Genomic DNA, 21,281 nt, shown 5'->3' with positions numbered 1-21,281 from the left:
CCAGACTGAGTAACAAAGAACCCCAAAAAGACAACAAAAAGAATGAATCATACCCGAAAGAAGAGAATTGAAAAATAATCAGCCAGCTCATTAGAATAGAGATGACACCCAACTTGTAAAATGTGCCAAAAGATTTTCGAGTGCTCTTGTTACAAACTGGGAGATTAGTAAGCAGAAATTTTGAGAGGTTTTGTAAATATTTTTATTTGGTATGTAAACCAAGAGTCATCATAGGGTTGATTGGGGGAAGGAAGTGAATCATCAGAAATTAAATAAGAGAATTGAATATAGATACTTGAGCAGACAAAGATACATACATCAAAGTATTGATTTACACTAAACTACTGTTAATCATAAATCCAGAATAATTAAAAAGATTTTTTAAAAGATAATTGAAGTTTAAACTTAACCATTCTTTGGGGTTGAATGCCATTTTTTTACAGTATTTTAGATTCATAATCACTTAATATGACTGTAGCTTGTAAGAAATGCCACCTTGTTATAAGGTCTTAAAATTGGCAAAGTGCTCATTTCTTTTTGCTCTATATTTGATGTATACAAATTTTCCTACCTTGTGAAGTACCTATAGGACTCTTGGTCAGTCGGGTAAATTATTATAACATATTTTTCAAATTTTCCTAGTATGTATAATATAAGACTGGTCAGCTTCCCCCAAAAAACTACATCATAAATATGACCCCCCTATCCCCTATAAAGGTATAATGTGACTGGGTAGTGGTATCATATTGGTATAATGTCTGCAGAGAGATATTCATTGTACCCCCCCCCCCCCTCCGACAACAAAGTTGTAAGGGGGTGTATACTGGTTTCAGGTTGTCTGGCCCTCTGTCCATCTGTCCGTAGACGCAATCTTGTGCGCACCATCTCTCCTTATCCCCTTGACAGAATTTAATGAAACTTCACACAAGTGATCAGTACCAACAGCAGTTGTGCATGGGGCATGTTAGGTTCTTTTAGAAAAAAAATTTGCAGAGTTATGGGACTTTGTTTTTTTGTTACTATACTATATACATAGACACAATCTTGTGCGCACCATCTCTCCTCATCCCCTTGACACAATTTAATGAAACTTCACACAAGTGATCAGTAACAACAGTAGTTGTGCATGGGGCATGTTAGGTTCTTTCAGCGACAAAAAGAGTTATGGGACTTTGTTTCTTGTTAACATACTATGTACATACAGTCTGCATATGCAATCTTGTGCGTGCCTAATCTACCAAACTCTTACACACAATTTAATGAAACTTCACACAAGTGATCAGTACCAACCCTAGTTGTGCATGCTGCATGTTACATTCTTTTAGATAAATATTCTGCATAGTTATGGGACTTTGTTTTTTAGCTCGACTATTCGAAGAATAGTCTAGCTATTCTACTCACCCTGGCGTCGGCGTCGGCGTCGGCATCGTCGTCACACCTTGGTTAAGTTTTTGCATGCAAGTACATACAGCCATCAATTAAAGGCATATAGGTTTGAAACTTATTTTTTCTTTTTCTAGGTCAATTACCAACCTCTCTGGGTCAAGTCCCATAACTCTGACATGTATTTTGAGCAAATTATGCCCCCTTTTGGACTTAAAAAATTTTGGTTAAAGTTTTACATGCAAGTTACTATCTCATAAACTAATACAGATATTGATTTGAAACTTCACATGTGTCTTCGGCGTTATAAAACTAGTTGATGGCAGCAAGTCCCATAACTCTGACTTTCATTTTGGCCAAATTATGCCCCCTTTTGGACTTAGAAAATTCTGGTTAAAGTTTTGCGTGCAAGTACATACAGCTATTTCTAAAAGGCATATATATTTGAAACTTATTTTTTCTTTTTCTAGATCAATTATCAACCTCACTGGGTCAAGACCCATAACTCTGACATGTATTTTGAGCAAATTATGCCCCCTTTTAGACTTAGAAAATTTTGGTTAAAGTTTTACATGCAAGTTACTATCTCTAAAACTAATGCAGATATTGATTTGAAACTTCACATGTGTCTTCGGGGTTATAAACTAGTTGATAGCAGCAAGTCCTATAACTCTGACTTCATTTTGGCCAAATTATTGCCCCTTTTGGACTTAGAAAATTCTGTTAAAGTTTTTTTGCAAGTAATACAGCTATTTCTAAAAGGCATATATTTGAAACTTATTTTTTTCTTTTTCTAGATCAATTACCAACCTCACTGGGTCAAGTCCCATAACTCTGACATGTTTTTGAGCAAATATGCCCCCTTTTGACTTAGAAAATTTTGGTTAAAGTTTTACATGCAAGTTATTATCTCCAAAACTAATGCAGATATTGATTTGAAACTTCACATGTGTCTTTGGGGTTATAAAACTAGTTGATAGCAGCAAGTCCCATAACTCTGACCTTCATTTTGGCCAAATTATGTCCCCTTTTGGACTTAGAAAATTCTGGTTAAAGTTTTGCGTTCAAGTACATACAGCTATTACTAAAAAGCATATAGATTTGAAACTTATTTTTCTTTTTCTAGTCAATTACCAACCTCACTGGGTCAAGTCCATAACTCTGGCATGTATTTGGGCAAATTATCCCCCCTTTTGGACTTTGAAAATTCTGGTTAAAGTTTTACATGCAAGTTTCTATCTCCAAAACTAATGCAGATATGAATTGAAACTTCACATGTGCCTTCGGGTTATAAAACTAGTTGATAGCAGCAAGTCCCATAACTGTATGCATTTTGGTCAAATTATTCCCTTTTGAACTTAAAACTCTTTTGATATTTAACCTTTTGGGTAGTATTTTCCTGCTTCTGGACAATTTCGAATAGTCGAGCTTGGCTGTCTTACAGTACAGCTCTTGTTTCTTTTCTAGATCAATTACCTACCATGGTCAAGTCCATAAACTTGACATGATTGAGCAAATAATGCCCCTTTTGGACTTAGAAATCTGGTTAAAGTTTACATGCAATTACTATCTCCAAAACTAATGCAGATATTAAATTGAAACTTCAATGTGTCTTTGGTTATAAAACTAGTTGAAGAATCAAGTCCATAACTCTGACATGTATTTTGGCAAATTATGCCACTTTTTGGACTTAGAAATCCTGGTTAAAGTTTTGCGGCAAGTACACTACAGCATACCAAAAGGCATATAGCTTTGAAACTTATTTATTCTTTCTAGTCATTTCCACCTCACTGGGTCAAGTTCATAACTCTATAACATGTATTTGAGCAATTATGCCCCCTTTTGGACTTTGAAAATCTGGTTAAAGTTGCACATGCAAGTTTCTATCTCCAAAACTAATGCAGATATGGAATTGAAACTTAACATGTTTCTTTGGGTTATTAAACTAGTTGATTAGCATCAAGTCCCATAACTCTGATATGCATTTGGTCAAATTATGTCCCGTTTCGAACTTAAAACTCTTGATATTTAACATTTTGGGTAATAATTTCCTGCTTCTGTGACAATATTTCGAATAGTCGAGCTTGGCTGTCTTAGGGACAGCTCTTGTTGTTACTATACTGTATACATACAGTCTATATACATAGAGTCCACATAATTATGCAATCTTGCGTGCGTCAAATTGCAATGTACTGTGTCAGTGCATGCGGGGGGTACATTCATCACCTTTAGTGATAGCTCTAGTTAAATGAGAGCTGGGCACTGTTACACAGTTCATTGTTAAAATAGATGCAAAACTTGAACACAGGCATGGTGCAGCTAAGTGGAAATATATTTGAATAGAGAACTCTTTGTCCTATTTTCACGTTTTTCATGACTGATGATCAAGTGATTTCTACACTCTGTACGTATTATGTGTAATTATCATGACTTAGAGAGCATGCCGGCATGTTTCCAAGTTTTGTTGAAATGTTTTCAAACATTGGCACACGTCACACTGCGACCTTGTTACTTATAGCAGACTTTGAAGTGGTGATAAATACTATAGATCATATTATGTCCTATTTGGATCTGTGATAAAATATTTATGTCATGCAGATTAAATACTGAGCTACCTATATCAGCCTTATTTGGATAAAATGCAGATGTTGTTGATTGCCAAGTTTTAATCATGGGTGAAAATTTAAGTATGTCGAAAACAGGTGATGGATGTATGGTAGAAATAAGATACAATATCATATTATGTACAGTAAAACTCTGATATTGCGAACTCGTTGGGACATTTGAAATTTGTGCCTGATATAATCAAGGTTTGTTGCATCTGTACAGCGACAGATTGCTTAGTATGGATGTAGTAATTGTACTAGTTATCCCCCACCGATGAAATCGGGAGGGGGGTATTGAAATGGCGTTGTCCGTCCGTCACGTCCGTGCATCCGTGCGTGCGTGCGTGTGTCCGTCCGCAGCCATTTCTCAGTAACTAGCAGGTAGAATTTCATGAAACTTGAAATAAACATGAACCAACATACTGCGATGATGCCCGTCAAGTTTTTTTTTGGATTGGTCGATTTCCCTTAGAGTTATTGCCCTTGATTTAATGAAAAATGCCCAAAAATGTCCGTCGGCAGCCATTTCTCAGTAACTAGCAGGTGGAATTTCATGAAACTTGAAATAAATATGAACCAACATACTGCAGTGATGTCCATCAAGTTTTTTTTTTGGATTGGTCGATTTCCTTTAGAGTTATTGCCCTTTATTTACTGAAAAATCCACGTCTGCAGCCATTTCTCAGTAACAAGCTGGTAGAATTTCATGAAACTTAAAATAAATATGAATCTACATACTTTGATGATGTATGTCATTTTTTTTTTTCAATTGCCCTTTAATTATTTGAAAATCTACAGATTTGTACATAACAAACCAACCAATTGGTAGAATTTCATAAAACTTCTTTCATTCTTTTCCGTGAACATTTATTATAAACATGTGAAGTTGTGTACCCACACCTGGTCACCACCTTGCTTTCGTCCCCTCCCCCCCCCCCAACCCCCCCCCCCCCCCCCCCCCCCCAAAATTTTTTTTAAAAAATTCTTTCCTTTTTATTATTATTTTTTTCAGACTTTCATGAATATTTATCAACATACAAAGTTGTACTGTTCCCCCACCTCACTCCTCCACCCAGTCATCCCCCTCCCCCCCCCACATGTTTATTTTTTTTTCATTTTTAATTTTCCATCCATATTTCAATATTTATAATCAACATCGATGATCAATGACAATAATCAATGTTTTGTACCCTCACCCAGTCACCCCCGCTGCCCCTCCTCCCCCAACCAAAAAATAGCATTCATTTTCTGTTAAATTGATTTTGACAAATGAAATTATTTGCTTCTTTTGCTTCTTAGTAACATCCTTAACTTTTTGCCAGATATATTTTTTTGCCATTCCTGACCACAAACCCTTTCGGCGGGGGATACCAATTCATCGAATTTGCTTGTTCATTTTACATATTGTTGAATCACTTATACTTATAGACTAATTTGGAACATCCCAAGTATTTGGGATATATTCTATAGTGAAATCATTTGCTCTTGATTAGTTATTTCTGAACTTTATTATTTAAGTTTCTGAAATAAAACACCTGAATGTTGTTACATTGCTACAAGCATTTCAAAATTCTTTTAATTTGATCAGGCCCGGCCCATGCCCCCCAAGCTGAGAGGTGACCTTTACTCATCAAAGCTGAACGCAACTATTTTGGCAAAGGAATAACATTTTCTCCAAATTTAGACCCAAAAATGCACCAGAGGCCACTATTTCATACCTATATTTCAAAATTTTCTAGGGGAGAGCCCCTGGACCGCCACCCCCCCTCTTCAAAATTGAGGCGGGTACCCTCTCCCGTACTTCAAAATTTAGACCAAAAATATGCACCAGAGGCTGCCATTTCATACCTGTATTTTAAAAATTTCCTTTGGTCCCCCTGATATGAGCGAAAGGCACCCTCCTGTACCTATCCCCTCTCAGCGCTATATGCACCTCACTGCCTTCGTACCAAAAATTGTGTTCTTTATCGCCCAGTTTATCGATATACTGTAAAATCATTTAAAATCGTGGACATGAAATTTCGTGGTTTTGGTCAAAACGGCAATTTCATGGGGATATGAATTGATGGATTTCAACTTTTGAACATAAAACGAATGGGAATTTTACTTGTTCGTTGGGATCAAATTTCGTGGATTGACTCAACCACGAAATCCACGAAAATTAGTCCCCCACGAATATTAATGATTTCACAGTAACCAAGTTCTCTATAATTTATCTGTATATTTCTGTATGAAATCATTTTAGTTTTTGCTATATCAGACTCTTTACTGTAAATATATACTTCACAAATTATCATAATTTATGTCTGCTTCATTTAAATCTATACATAACTTTTGAAATTAATGAACAAGATAAGACTTTTACTTCCTTGTAAAATCCTGATACTTAAAAGTCCTATCAGTTGCGTGTGGTGATTTGACAACCTTTCAGTATTGGTCATATATTCAGTCTCCAAGCAGTTTACTTGGATAAATTTTGTAGATGAAGTCATAATGTACAAGTTTTTGTTTTTTCAAAAACAATTTCAATGCTTCTGTTTGAGACGATATCTACATTGGAGGCGTTTTGCAGCTTAATTCATCAAATTTGATCAAGAAATGTGAAATTTTTTAATTACCTCCCCTGTTTTGTCACTTGCTGTCACATTTCAGCTTTAAGTCCAAAAATGTGCTAATAGATATTCAAATGCACTACAGATCATAATGAAATAGACTAACTGAACTTAATCCCTATGTCAAAAGTAGATATAAGTCAAGTGTAAGGAACAGAGTCAATATTTTGTCACAAAACTGATTTGAAGGAAAGAGTTGTCTCCCTTCATTTCCTGCTTTGATATCGCTAGTAGGGGAGAGGCCGGTTATAACAATACCCGTTTCAAACAGTAGCACTCGTTGTATATTTATGTGTAACATTCACACCAAATAAATGTTGTTTTTTTTTTTTCAGTTCAGTCCACTTTCAAAATCTTGTAGCTGTTTGTTGGTAGATAAAGAGGTTATATGCCATAGGGATTATTTTTTATGTGATTTTTACCACAAATATGTCAATATGGTTTCATTACCTGACATGATATGAGCCGTGCCATGGGAAAATCAACATAGTGGCTTTGCGACCAGCATGGATCCAGACCAGCCTGCGCATCCGCGCAGTCTGGTCAGGATCCATGCTGTTCGCTAACAGTTTCACCAATTGCAATAGGCTTTAAAAGCGAACAGCATGGATCCTGACCAGACTGCGCGGATGCGCAGGCTGGTCTGGATCCATGCTGGTCGCAAAGCCATTATGTTGGTTTTCTCATGGCACGGCTCATATAGTTTAGGGATGTTTATTATTCACTTTTCTCACCTAAACGACCACAAAATTGCATTCCATGCATCTGTGTGATCTATACAGGGGATAGGTAAGTCATTTCAAAAAGTGAGTTTTGCATTGAAGGATTTATGATACAGGTTGAGCGATGATGAATGATGTCAGTTTTTGTTTTTTTTTTAATCTTCTTTTCGTAAATAATACCACATTTTGACAGTTAAGCAACCTTCATTCATAATAAACTTTAAGATGTTTGAAAAATTAAATATCACCTTTTTAGCAGAAATTGTATTTAGATTGAAATTGTGAGAAATTTTTAAAAAATGCAAATTGACATAACTGAATTTTTCTTTGCTTATTAATATTTAAATTTCATCAATATAGAATTTTAAAGTTCAATACAATATACAGTCACTGACTTAGTTTAAAGTATCAGTAACTTCCACAAAGTTCTCAGGGTACATAAAAACTACAAATAGTTTTCTAATTATGTTTTTCATTTTTTGATCTGAACAATTTGAAACTGTCATGTCAGTTTACTTATTCATACACTGTAGGCGCGGTAAGAAGGTATTATAATGAATGAAATGTCAGAGGATTTAAGAAAAAAGTTTTAAAGGCAAGACGTACATGTTATGTCATAGTGCCAAGTTTAGGTGAAATTTAAGGGGAAAATTGAAGCAGATGGGTAAATAATTAAAGTGTTGAAATAGTTTACTTGTGTAGAATTAAGTAAAATTCGTGTTGTCAGATATTCATTTTATAATGTTCAAACCCCCACTGCCACCTAATATTAATTTGTGAAGTGTATTGTAATAGCTGGTAGTCAGCTCTGGAATGTTGCATACTGTTTCCTCAAGATGTCTTAATTGTTAGAAATGCACATAATATAAACATTGCTTGTCAACATTACCAGTTATATATAAAAACGCCCAGCCTGTTACAATGTATGAAATAAATAATAGTTTATAACTGCCAAGTTAATCTGATTAACAGAGAATTCAGTTTTAGTTAAACTAATATTCATTAAAAGATTCTTTCTTTGAAATCTTAGTAGATCTCTTCTTTGATGAAGTTCACGCAATGAGAATAATGCTGGAAAAGTAGATTTTGATTGAGGGGGAACTTTAAATATTTATATAACTGCAAATCCTGTTTTGAGATGAAATGATTATACCCTATCATTTGTCTAGTTGTTGCAAATGGACTGAAATGACATACGTTTAATATGGAGCTCATGCAAAACTGCTGAAAAAAAATCAAGAATTTTGCAGTGTGGTTAATAAATCGGGTGTCTTTCATTTTTGGGGTGGGGGTGGGACTAGTAGTGGGGAAGGATATCCAGAGGGTCACCCAATGCCCTCCTGTGGCCATCAGAAGTTGGAAAGGGCAATACGACCTAAATTGCGTTTGACTTTAAAAACCCCATTGAAACAGATGCAAACATTATCAACAAAGAAGCATATGATTTTTTTTTCTCCAAAGTGTTAACAGAAGTTATGAAGAAGCTATGATAATATAATCACAGAAATTACCACATGTAACTAAACATAACAAAATGAATACAGAAAGAACCTGACGAGATCCATTTGCTGTGCTATTTCAGTACATTATGGATGCTATGCACTCAATTTTATGATCATTTTCCCTCGTTACATGCGAGATTGCTTTCGTAATGCTTGTTATTGTATTGAGTTCAAGGAAAAAAGTAAAAATGCGTTATGTACACGAAGACAGCTGATTGAGAGACAGAGTGGATAATCCTGTCAAATCTGAGCATTTTATTGCATTATTATGTTAGCCACTAAACTGTCATTGTTACCATGATATCAATGAATTAATTGTATACTAAGTATTAAAGGGAGATAATAAAATGTGTTAAATTTGCTGTTAGAAACTTCATGTAATGGTGGAATTTATTAAAGGGAGGTAATAATACGTACTAAATTCAATGTAATTGCTCATCATCTCATTTGCATTTGTAAATGTTGTGCATCACATATTAAAATAATGACATCTATAACTTACAAACCTTTAAAGTTGGTAGGAGTGGTGGCAGAATTAAAAATGCATCTGTTTAAAGAAAGCTGGTATGACAAGGAAAAAAGAGACAGATAATAGAATTGTTTAATATTAAGATGTTATTGGCAAATGATTCAGTTGATATGTTATTAAGGCCAACAAAAAGTAAAATCTGTGCCAAGATGTTGCATGTTAGACAATAATATATCTCGATCAGAATGTTTACAATGTTCAGGACTGGGTTATAATTCTTCATTGCAGATAATGTCAATATTCTACATGAGTCTGGCAGGCTAGATCAATAGTCTATGTTTTGTTTCCGGTTTACAGGAAATTCCCCACCAGTATTTGATTGACAATATATTAAATTCTCGGTAAATAATGGTGGGATGGCAGTAATGAAATTTTGTAGCTGAATACACACAAAGAAATATTTGTTTGTCAACAGTAAATCTAGTGTTGTCTCAGGCCAATACGTTTCATAACCTTCATTATATTGAACATACATGCCTGCATGTGTAGGACAGGGTTTTCCCCATCCGTTGGAGAGCAGGGAATGAAAAACAGAGTGCCATTGTGGTTTCTTATGCATGCTGTCAATAGAGTTGGCAGATCACCTGTTTGACATAGGCAGGTGTGTAAGATCATTTTTCTTGCCCACCATTGTAAAATTTTCAGAGATATGATTCAGAATCGTGCAAATATTTTAGGACATCAGAAGTAGGACGTCAAATAGCATGCATGTGCTTTGTCTTTATTTGTAGGGATCCAGTACCTTCCAGATACTGAGTCTCTGAAATCTGTGCCATGAATTATCCCTAAATCCCTTTGATTTTCATATGGTTGATTAAGGGGTCTATCTGTATGCCATATATTTTATAACATCTCTGTTAAAGTAAAAAGACATGAATTTTACTGCCCATATAATATTTAATAATATTTTGTTTACATTCACTAAGTTGTGTTTGAATATTGACTGAATATTTATGGGTAAGAGGCTTTCTGTTGATAGAGTGGATTTACTTTCTGAAGTGGCCACTGGATTTGAACTTTTCACCTGTTGATGGATACAGCAAATTTTTTCACCTATATTGACTTCTCTGAGAAAGTATCAGCTTACAAAGCGCCAGTGTTCCTGAAACCATGATCTTGTTGATCAATGAGTGATTTGATAATTTCATAGTGATGAATTGTTGTGTTATTTCTGCAGATTATTTCTTGATGTTTTTAGGTCATTTACTTCATTAAGTTAATGTTGATACCCAGTATAGGTTATCAGCTTGATGAATCAGGAGTGTTTACTCAAGATTACATTAATTGGTTAAATAAACTATTTTTAGAAAATTACTAAAGGGAGGTAATAACAATGAATTACCTTAATTGATAAAACTTGTTTATCTGCTGTTAACATGAATTTTTTAAAAAAGGATTATGAAGTTAGATAAATTATTATTTTTCCATATTTGCATATCTCATAATGTACAGCACATTCCGACAAAGGAATTTTGACCGTTAAAAAAACTCATAATACTTTTAATTTTATGCTAAAAACAGAATAAAGAAGCTGTCCATATAGAGAGTATGTGTATTGACATGGTTAGAAAAATACTACACTCAATATTGCATTATGGTCTTGTAGAATTAGCGCCTTAAAGGGAGGTAATCAAAAACTATAGATTCAGTAATAGTTTCTACAGATCGAATCAAATATTCCAACCTAAATGACAAATATATGAAAAAACAATTATCAAAAGTTAAAGATTTAACAAAGAAGAATGTACTTTTATTATGTTCGTACCACTTAAATTGTGGTACCCACATTATCAACAAAGTCATTATGAGCCTTTAATAAAAAAATTTCTGCAACCAAGAATGTGTATTGTTTTAATTATAAGAGTATTAATATACTGGCAGTAATTAAGATAAGCAGTAAAATTTATTGTGCTGGGTAAATTTTAGTGATACAGCTAAAATCTCAGAATCTATAGATACATTTAGGATGAAAGTAAGATTGATTTGATCCACCTTGCTTATTACAGCTTCGTTAGAAAGGAGGTTGGATTCCTGCTTTTAATCTTTCTTGCAAAATTGCTTTAATTTGAAACATGTCTAACGTTCTCTTTATGTATTGATTTATTCGTTATATGAAATTACTTTATCTTTTCCTTTATCTTTAAATAAATGTCTTGTTAGAGAGAAATTTTTGGAAGAAAAACACCCTCAGTGACATGTGTTTCACTCATTGAATTGGAACACTATTGGAGGTATTTTTGTTTGAAAACCTGATTGCTTTTAATAAATATTTTCAGGTTTGGGTCCATAATAACCTCGCCCCACCCCCCTCTCCCTCCCCGACCCCTAACCCCCACTCACCTTCCTCACTGAACCCACTTCTTGTAAAACGCGACACTTTGTGGAGCATTTATTCAGGTTATACGGTATTTAAGGTATTTAGTGCACAGAAATCAAGAGTTGGAGCAACAGGAGGGCTATTGTTACCTTATCCCTCAAAGAATGTTAACTATTCTTTTGCTTAACATTTTGAAACTTAGTATTTATAAGAGCCGTGCTATGAGAAAACCAACATATTGGCTTTGTGACCAGCATGGATCCAGCTCAGCCTGCGCACCGCATAGTTGGGTCAGGATCCATTTTGTTCGCTAACGGTTTCTCTAATTGCAATAGGCTTTGAAAGCGAACAGCATGGATCCTGACCAGACTGCGCAGATGTGCAGGCTGGTCTGGATTCATGCTGGTCGCAAAGCCACTACGTTGGTTTTCTCATGGCGCAGCTCATAAATTCTTTCTTTTTACTAGAGGAGTTTTTAAAACTTCCCATGTATGAATTGTGGCAAGGGTTACAGCATAAATTTTATTAATGTTCATTATCCTGTCTTCCATCAGTCCGTTGTGTGGTAAAGTTGTCAGGAACTGAAATTTCAACAGTATTTCAGATAAACTACTGTGTATACCTGTCAGAGGTTGTGGGCAAATGGCTAATTGAAAGTGATATCTTAAACCTTTACCCTGCTGGCGGTTTTGCCTTTACATCCAGTGCTGACCAAGATCATCCTGCATGTCCATGCAGGCTGATCATGGTCTGCACCGTTTGCTATTTAGTCTGTAAATTTTATATGAACACCCCTTTGAATAATAAGTGATACTGCCTAAATTGAATGATGGACCTGTCAATTTTAGAAAGTTAGCAGGGTAAAGGTTAAGTCCAAACATGTACAATTATATCACTTAGTTTAAACTCGTTACTGTTATGCTATTTGCTGTCTTATTATGTCTCCCCCAGGAGACATATTGTTTTTGCCCTGTCCGTCCGTCCGTCCTTCCGTCCATCCGTACGTCACACTTCATTTCCGAGCAATAACTGAAGAACCATTTGACCTAGAACCTTCAAACTTCATAGGGTTGTAGGGCTGCTGGAGTAGACGACCCCTGTTGTTTTTGGGGTTACTCCATCAAAGGTCAAGGTCACAGGGGCCTGAACATTGAAAACCATTTCCGATCAATAACTAGAGAACCACTTGACCCAGAATGTTGAAACTTCATAGGATGATTGGTCATGAAGAGTAGATGACCCCTATTGATTTTGGGGTCACTCCGTCAAAGGTCAAGGTCACGGGGGCCTGAACATTGAAAACCATTTCCGATCAATAACTAGAGAACCACTTGACCCAGAATGTTGAAACTTCATAGGATGATTGGTCTTGAAGAGTAGATGACCCCTATTGATTTTGGGGTCACTCCGTCAAAGGTCAAGGTCACAAGGGCCTGAACATTGAAAACCATTTCCACTCAATAACTAGAGAACCACCTGACCCAGAATGTTGAAACTTGATACGATGATTGGTCATAAAGAGTAGATGACCCTTATTGATTATGGGGTCACTCCGTCAAAGGTCAAGGTCACAGGGGCCTGAACATTGAAAACCATTTCTGATCAATAACTAGAGAACCACTTGACTCAGAGTGTTGAAACTTCATAGGATGATTGTACATGCAAAGTAGGTGACCCCTAATGATTTTGTGGTCACCCCATTAAAGGTCAAGGTCACAGGGGCCTGAACATTGAAAACCATTTCCGGTCAGTAACTTGAGAACCACTTGACCCAGAATGCTGAAACTTAATAGGATGATTGGTCATAAAGGGTAGATGATCCCTAACGATTTTGGGGTCACTCTGTGAAAGGTCAAGGTCACAGGGGCCCGAACATTGAAAACCATTTCCGGTCAGTAACTCGAGAACCACTTGACCCAGAATGATGAAACTTCGTAGGATGATTGGTCATGCAGAGTAGATGAACCCAAACGATTTTAGGGTCACTCTGTTAAAGGTCAAGGCCACAGGGGCCTGAACATGGAAAACCATTTCCAATCAATAACTTGAGAACCTCTTGACCCAGAATGTTGAAACTTCATAGGATGATTGTTCATGCAGAGTAAATGACCCTTATTGTTTTTGGGGTCACTCCATTAAAAGTCAAGGTCACAGGGGCCTGAACATTGATAACCAGTTCCGATCAATAATTTGAGAACCACTTGACCCAGAATGTTGAAACTTCATAGGATGATTGAACATGCAAAGTAGATGACCCCTATTGGTTTTTGGGTCAGTCTATTAAAGGTCAAGGTCACAGTGGCCTGATCATGTAAAATCATTTTTTGGAAATAACTTGAGAACCACTTGACCTACAATGTTGAAACTTAAGAGGATGATTGGACATGCAGAGTAGATGACCCCTATTTATTTTGAGGTCACTTGATCAAAGGTCAAGGTCACAGGAGCCTGAACAGTGACTTGAGAACCACTAGGCCACGAGTGTTGAAATTTAGCGGGATGACTGGACATGCCAGGTAGATGATCCCTATTGCAGCCAACCATCAGTGTCTCTTTGACTTTCGCTCCTGACCCCTATTTACTTCTTGCCTGTAGGACTTTGCATTGGGGGAGACATGCGCTTTTTTACAAAAGCATTTTCTAGTTTGACTCCTACTTTTAAGGTAATGTATTTAATTTAGGTATTACAGAAAAATGAAAAATTTTCACAACTGTATTTCTAGGTGGTGAAGAAAGATGCAAGATGGAAAATGGGGGCGGGGACAATGACCCAGTGTCACAGCTGTTTGACCAGTTCTGTCACGCATCAACATGTCGTGCCATCATCTCCTCATTTCAGCAGCTCTGTGACGCCGTCGGTCTTAGCCACGCAGATCATCGAAACTTCTACAGGAAATTACGAGCGCGCATAAGCACATGGAAAGCTCACGCTCTCTGGGTGAAACTTGACAAACGTGCCAATCATAAAGAATACAGACGAGGAGAGGCATGTGCAAATACAAAGGTAAGTATCCTTTGTAATGTTGAAAATATTAATATGTGAAGGGTGAAACAAAGATTTATGCATATTTTCATTGCAATCTTCAGTTGTTAGACTGTTGTAATATTTCACCTGGAAAATTGTAAATTTATTCTCCACTTGTTACATATTTTACTTAAAAGACAGTTACATAAACTTGGAGCTAATAAAGTCCTCTCGTAAAGCAGGCATGCAGCATATAAAGATGAATTTGCAAATTTTAATAAAATTTCTGTGTTTTTGGTGTTTGGAGCTGATTTGTTGAATAAGGTTCGTATCTCAAGGTTGTTAAAAAAGTGCAGAAAATACTATGAGAGAAGATACCAAAATATTTGCATAAATAAATATTTTGTTTCCAGGTCATTATAATTGGAGGAGGCATATGTGGCCTCCGAGTTGCCATAGAAACAGCCCTCCTTGGTGCACGGACTGTGATCGTGGAGAAACGTGACAGATTCTCACGGAATAATGTCCTGCATCTCTGGCCTTTCCTCATTGTTGACCTGAAAAATCTTGGTGCTAAGAAGTTTTATGGGAAATTTTGTGCTGGGGCCATAGATCATATTAGTAAGTGAATATTTCTGATTACTTGTGCTTTATATAAGTGAAAAAAAATATATGCAGCAAAATTTGATATTGATTACCTGAAACTGTTTTTTGTAAAGGTGAAACGTGTTTACTTGTAATACTAGAATAATGAAGGGGATTAAAAAAGGAAAAATTTCTAGCGATGGTGATGTTTTAGAAGTTAATTTCCTGCACATGCAAAAACATGAACCTGCTTCATTTGAAACATATTGCAATTGTAGTAATACTGTTACTATTTCATTTTAAAAGCAGAAAAAATGGTTGGAACATACCCTCTTATTTTCTGAATACAGTGGAACTTCTGAAAACCGGACCTTCTGAAAACCGGAAACCTTTGAAAACCGCACAAAACTCAAGGTCCCGTTTTTTTCTGTTCTTATTTCTATATATTTTTAACCTCTGAAAACCGGAACTTCTGAATTCTGAAAACTGGACATTTTTGAAAGACCGTTTATATTTTAGCACTAAAATTGACTTCCGAAAACCGAACAGCAAAATATTTGCCAGATTAAAAGTGTCACCTGTTAATCCAAAAACGTCCGTGGCAAATTGTCAACATGTTCTTTCGTTTATCTTTTAGCAGCAGTCGTTTATTTTGACATGCTTTATAATCACAATGATCATTTGATGCAAAAGTAAGTAAGTAATCGGCGATTACTTTCATTTGTATTCTATTTATGAAAACGTGATAAATTAAATATCTTACGTGTGAAAAACTTTCTGAGGTTTGAATGAAAGAAAGACCGGAGTTTTAATTGATTTAGTTACATCGAATAAACTATTATATGCATTATCAACATTAAATATTGACGAACTCGGGACTCAAAGAGATGGTAGAATTAAGTAGAAAATGTTCGCGTAAATGCTATTAATATAGATATGTTGTTTTTTTATATTTGTTATGTATTTATTATCCTTCATGTTTGTAATTAATTAATTAATCAATCAATTAAATAATTACTTTATATAAACTTGTAAAATTATAAAGGATAATAATCTCCTTCAACCTACATATAAGAAAACATAACTCTTGTGCACCACGTCCGCTTTGCCTACAAATTTTCAAACTTCTGAATTCCGGAAACTTCCAAATACCGAACTTTTGGGCTGGTCCGGAGGTCGTTCCGTTTTCGGAAGTTACACTGTAATAGTATGACTAAAGACTTGTTAATCTAGTCCTTGTTAAGGAAACTGAACATTTTACCCACTTATTCGAACTCCATCATTTCCCATGATAATTTTACCTACCTGGGGACACCTTGTTTTTCAAATGCTGGTAATTTTCATTTCAGGTATTCGACAATTGCAGTGTATCCTGCTGAAAGCTGCATTAATAGTGGGTGTTGAAATCCATGTAAATGTCAGCTTTGAAGATATTATTGAACCGACGTCTCCCGGCCAAGGCTGGCGAGTCAAAGTAGAACCAGAGAATCATCCACTGTCAGAATACGAATTTGACGTCCTTATTGGTGCTGATGGCAAACGTAATACACTGCAAGGTAAATAAATATATATATTTATATATATTTGTACGTATAAGAGCTATTATTACTGTTGATCGATTTTATTTGGAATGAGAATATATACCATAGGATTTAAATGTCAACCAGATGTTCCTCCAGATCTTAGGAGAATCAAGTAGAATAAATACCACCAGTTCTGAGATGGATCTTTGCCAATACCTTCAGTATTTTTAGCCAAAAACTAATAAAAATACATAGACATACTATTTATTGTTTGATTACTTGCTTAAAGGTTTCAAGAGGAAGGAGTTCCGAGGAAAACTGGCTATCGCCATCACTGCCAATTTCATCAACCGGAACACGCAAGCCGAGGCACGTGTTGAGGAAATCAGCGGTGTGGCATTTATTTTCAACCAGAAATTCTTCAAGGATTTGAATGAAGCTTACGGAATCGATCTAGAGAACATTGTCTATTATAAGGATGAAACCCATTACTTTGTGATGACAGCCAAAAAACAAAGTCTTCTGGAAAAAGGGGTTTTAAAACGGGTAAAAAGACAATTTTATATGAGCATACATGACTTAAAAAAGAAATGAAAATAGAGTAAGTTGCATATATGCAGTTAAGCCAGCAGTTAGGCAAGAATTGCTTATGTTCCAGTAATAATTTCATGATGTAAGATTTGACATAGAATAAAAGCTTTCACGAAACAGATCAAAGATAAATTTGAATGATATAGTATTTGCAGTGGCCACATTTTTAGGTCATCTGATTTTTTGAAAAAAAAAATTAGTTATTGTCATCACTTGATCGGAGTCGGCGTTGCCTGGTTAAGTTCTATGTTTAGGTCAGATTTTCTCCTAAACTATCCAAGATATTGCTTTGAAACTTGCAACACTTGTTCACCATCAATAGCTGACCCTGTGCAGCAAGAAACATAACTCCATCCTGTGTTTTTGCAAGAATTATGGCCCCTTTTGGACTTTGAAAATATCAGATTTCTTGGTTAAGTTTTATGTTTAGGTCAACTTTTCTCCTAAACTATCAAAGCTATTGCTTTGAAAATTACAGCATTTGTTCACCATCATAAGCTGACTGTGTACATTAAGAAATGTAACTCTGTCCTGCTTCTTGCAAGAATTATTGCCCCTTTTGGACTTAGAAAATCAGATTTCTTGGTTAAGTTTTATGTTTAGGTCAGCTTTTGAACTTAGAAAATCATAAATAGGATAATTTTTCTATTATACAAAAAAAATCAGATGAGCGTCAGCACCTGCAAGGCGGTGCTCTTGTTGAAATTTGGGAGTGTAAATTCTTTGTAGTCCTTATGTATTAAAAAATCTTTGAGGTGTGTTTTAAGTTCAAGGACATACCCAGATGGCTGTAAAACACACTTTAGATGTGCTCAGGACATCATGCCTCGAAAACAAATAAGTTCTACTTTGGATTACTCTAGATGATGAAAGAAATGCCTTGAGATAGTGATTTCACTGTAGTTTTTGGTTAAGTAATGGTTTGATGCGATGGTAATTCAAGAAATTCACATTAGCTGCGAAATGAAAAATCTTTTACTGTATTTATATTTCAATAATTTTTTACAGGACTATTCGGACACAGCAGTGTTACTTTCCTACAATAACGTGAACCAAGATGCCTTAGCTAACTATGCAAGGGAGGCAGCAGACTTTTGCACAAAACATAAAATGCCTCATCTCGACTTTGCCGTCAACCATTACGGGAGGCCAGATCTTGCCATGTTTGACTTCACTTCCTTGTTTCAAGCGGACAACTCTTGTAGGGTTTTAGAGAGACAAGGGAAAAAACTCCTGACAATGTTAGTCGGGGACAGTCTTCTTGAAGTAAGGCTTTTCTCCTTAACTCTAGATGGTTATTGTAAATTCATTAATATTCGTGGGGGACTAATATTCATTAATTTCCATGTTGAGTCAATCCACAGATATAAATCTCGAGGAAGAAGTAAATTTTTCATTCATGTGTTCAAAGTTTAAAATCCACAAATTCAGTTCACCACAAAATAGCGGTTTTGACAAGAAACACAAAATTTCATGCTTGTGAAATTAAATTATTTCACAGTATTGTCATTCTGTTCAGTTTAAGCTTAAAATTTTCTACATTAATTATGAATAAACCTATTTCTTTGTTAGATCTTGAGTCATTTTGTTCTGGAAAGGAAGTTTTTGTTGCATAATTAAACAAAACTTCACTAATAACTAAATTGTTTTGTAAATGTGTTTGAATTGAGAAATATGATAGTAAAATCATTTTCAGTTGTGGCCTGGAAAAGTGCAGTTTTTGATTCCAAAGGACATAAACAAGCATGCAATCAATACATAAGATGAAGTAAAAAGATGTTTGATGAACAAATATATGAAATATCTGCCTGTATCACTCAAGATTTGTTGGTGCTAGTTATGGTTAGTGCGATTTTTGGATGTTGTAGGGTTTACCAGTCTGTAATAACCGAAATACATGTATTTTCAGCCATTCTGGCCTACAGGGTCAGGTTGTGCGCGAGGGTTTCTCGGGGCATTCGATGCCGCATGGATGATCAAACAGTGGTCCTCTGGCAAGATGACGCCGCTACAGGTGATAGCAGAGAGGGAAAGTGTATACCAGCTACTGTCTCAAACCACTCCAGAGAACCTGCGACAAAACCATGCTCAGTTTACTCTCGATCCAGCGTCAAGGTAGGAACTTGAAAGTCTGGTTTACTGGTAGATACAGCTTACATTAGACCTACCAGATTGAAAGAATTGTCAAGGAAGGTCTTACATGCTAAAAAAAAACAATAGGAAGATCTGAATGTAAGATACTCGAAAATTGTGCATAGAAATTTTCTTGAAAATGGTTTTGTTAAGAGGTTATGCCATATATGGTATAACCAGAATTCCCCCTAATAGGAATGCTGCTTAATCAGAAGATTGGAACAGAGGTTATACCATATTCAGGATACAGCACAATCAGAATGCTTTATAACAATACTGCATAATCAGCATTGCAGAACAGACGTAAGGCCATATTTAGAATATGGCATGGTCAGAATGCCCCATGATAAGAATTTGATGTAATCTGGCCTCGTGTTCCCGAAACATTTTCAGTCTCGGCTGAGTTTGATAATGAAACTTTATTTGTCTTTTATATCTAAATAGCATGTTTAAAACTAAATTTTAAGTCAATAACTATTTTCATGTGACTATTCAGTAAAAATGGTCAGTCTCAGTTGGAATTTAACCTTGAAGTTTTAGCAAAATCTATATTAAAATTTCAAACTCGAACTCAGCTGAGACAGAAAAATGTTTTGTGAACACGGGGCCAGAACTTCAGAACAGAGGTCATGCAATATTCAGAATAAGGCTTATGTCTTTTTATCAAATTTGTATACCTCTTCACAGAAACAGATGTCTTGTTTCCAACTAGAACAGTTTCTTGTTAAACCTACTTGGCACAAGTAACAAATTTCAGTTTTCCACCAGTGACGGGCCCGAGAATGCTCTCTGTTAGAATTTGTATCATTGTAAAGTTATATTGAGTTCTTGTTTGTGTCCCAGTTTTAGGAGAGAAAAAACACCACATTCTTCACATTTCTGGTTTCATTAATTATTCATCATTTATAAGACAGCAATGATATAAGAGCTAGTCAGTAATTTGGTTGGTATGTTTTGTTCCAGGTACACAAATCATTGTCTCAGCATGACACTGAAAAGTTCAGGGAAACCTGAACAGTAGACATCTGCAAACAAAGACAACCAAGCTCAAATGAACACTAGTTTTTAGCTCGACTATTCGAAGAATAAGTAGAGCTATCCTACTCACCATGGCGTCGGCGTCGGCGTCACACCCTGGTTAAGTTTTTCGTACCAGTCCACATTTTGACAAAGTCTTTTGAGATAAAGCTTTGAAACTTTCAACACTTGTTTACCATCACCATGTCCAGTTATAGGCAAGAGTATATAACTCTGTCAAGCATTTTGACTGAATTATGGCCCCTTTTGACTTAGAAATCTTGGTTAAGTTTTTCGTACCAGTTCATATTTTGGCAAAGTCTTTTGAGATAAAGCTTTGAAACTTTCAACACTTGTTTACCATCATCATGTCCAGTTGTAGGCAAGAGTACATAACTCCATCAAGCATTTTGGTTGAATTATTGCCCCTTTTTTACTTAGAAATCTTGGTTAAGTTTTTCGTACCAGTCTACATTTTGACAAAGTCTTTTGAGATAAAGCTTTGAAACTTTTAACACTTGTTTACCATCACCATATCCAGTTGTAGGCAAGAGTACATAACTCCATCAAGCATTTTGGCTGAATTATGGCCCCTTCTGACTTAGAAGTCTTGGTTAAGTTTTTCGTACCAGTTTATATTTTGTGTAAAGTGTTTGACATATGGCTTTGAAACTTTTATATCTTGTTCAGTATTATAGTCTCTATCAATAGGCAAGAGTACATAACTCTGTCATCTTTTTTGGCTGAATTATGGCCCTTTTTGAACTTGGAAATTGGTTCTGTTTTCATATATGTC

General features: G+C 35.6%; 1 protein-coding gene across 5 annotated transcripts in view; it reads left to right on the top strand.

The window, feature by feature from the left end:
- Positions 1 to 21,281, top strand: part of LOC123551200 (F-actin-monooxygenase MICAL3-like) — an 87,685-nt gene that overhangs the window by 28,646 nt on the left and 37,758 nt on the right. For all 5 annotated transcript variants that reach the window (XM_053540815.1, XM_053540816.1, XM_053540812.1 and 2 more), the window contains 6 exons: positions 14,395 to 14,675; positions 15,050 to 15,257; positions 16,571 to 16,777; positions 17,034 to 17,290; positions 18,344 to 18,601; positions 19,245 to 19,450. In XM_053540815.1, coding sequence (XP_053396790.1) covers positions 14,415 to 14,675; positions 15,050 to 15,257; positions 16,571 to 16,777; positions 17,034 to 17,290; positions 18,344 to 18,601; positions 19,245 to 19,450 — 1,397 coding nt within the window. In that variant the 5' untranslated portion in view covers positions 14,395 to 14,414. The remainder of the gene's footprint in view (positions 1 to 14,394; positions 14,676 to 15,049; positions 15,258 to 16,570; positions 16,778 to 17,033; positions 17,291 to 18,343; positions 18,602 to 19,244; positions 19,451 to 21,281) is intronic.

This window comes from Mercenaria mercenaria, chromosome 4 (genome assembly GCF_021730395.1).
Source record: "Mercenaria mercenaria strain notata chromosome 4, MADL_Memer_1, whole genome shotgun sequence".
NCBI classification, from domain to species: Eukaryota; Metazoa; Mollusca; class Bivalvia; order Venerida; family Veneridae; genus Mercenaria; species Mercenaria mercenaria.
Note: the sequence above shows the minus strand (reverse complement) of the source record. Positions and strands in the feature narration are given on the sequence as shown.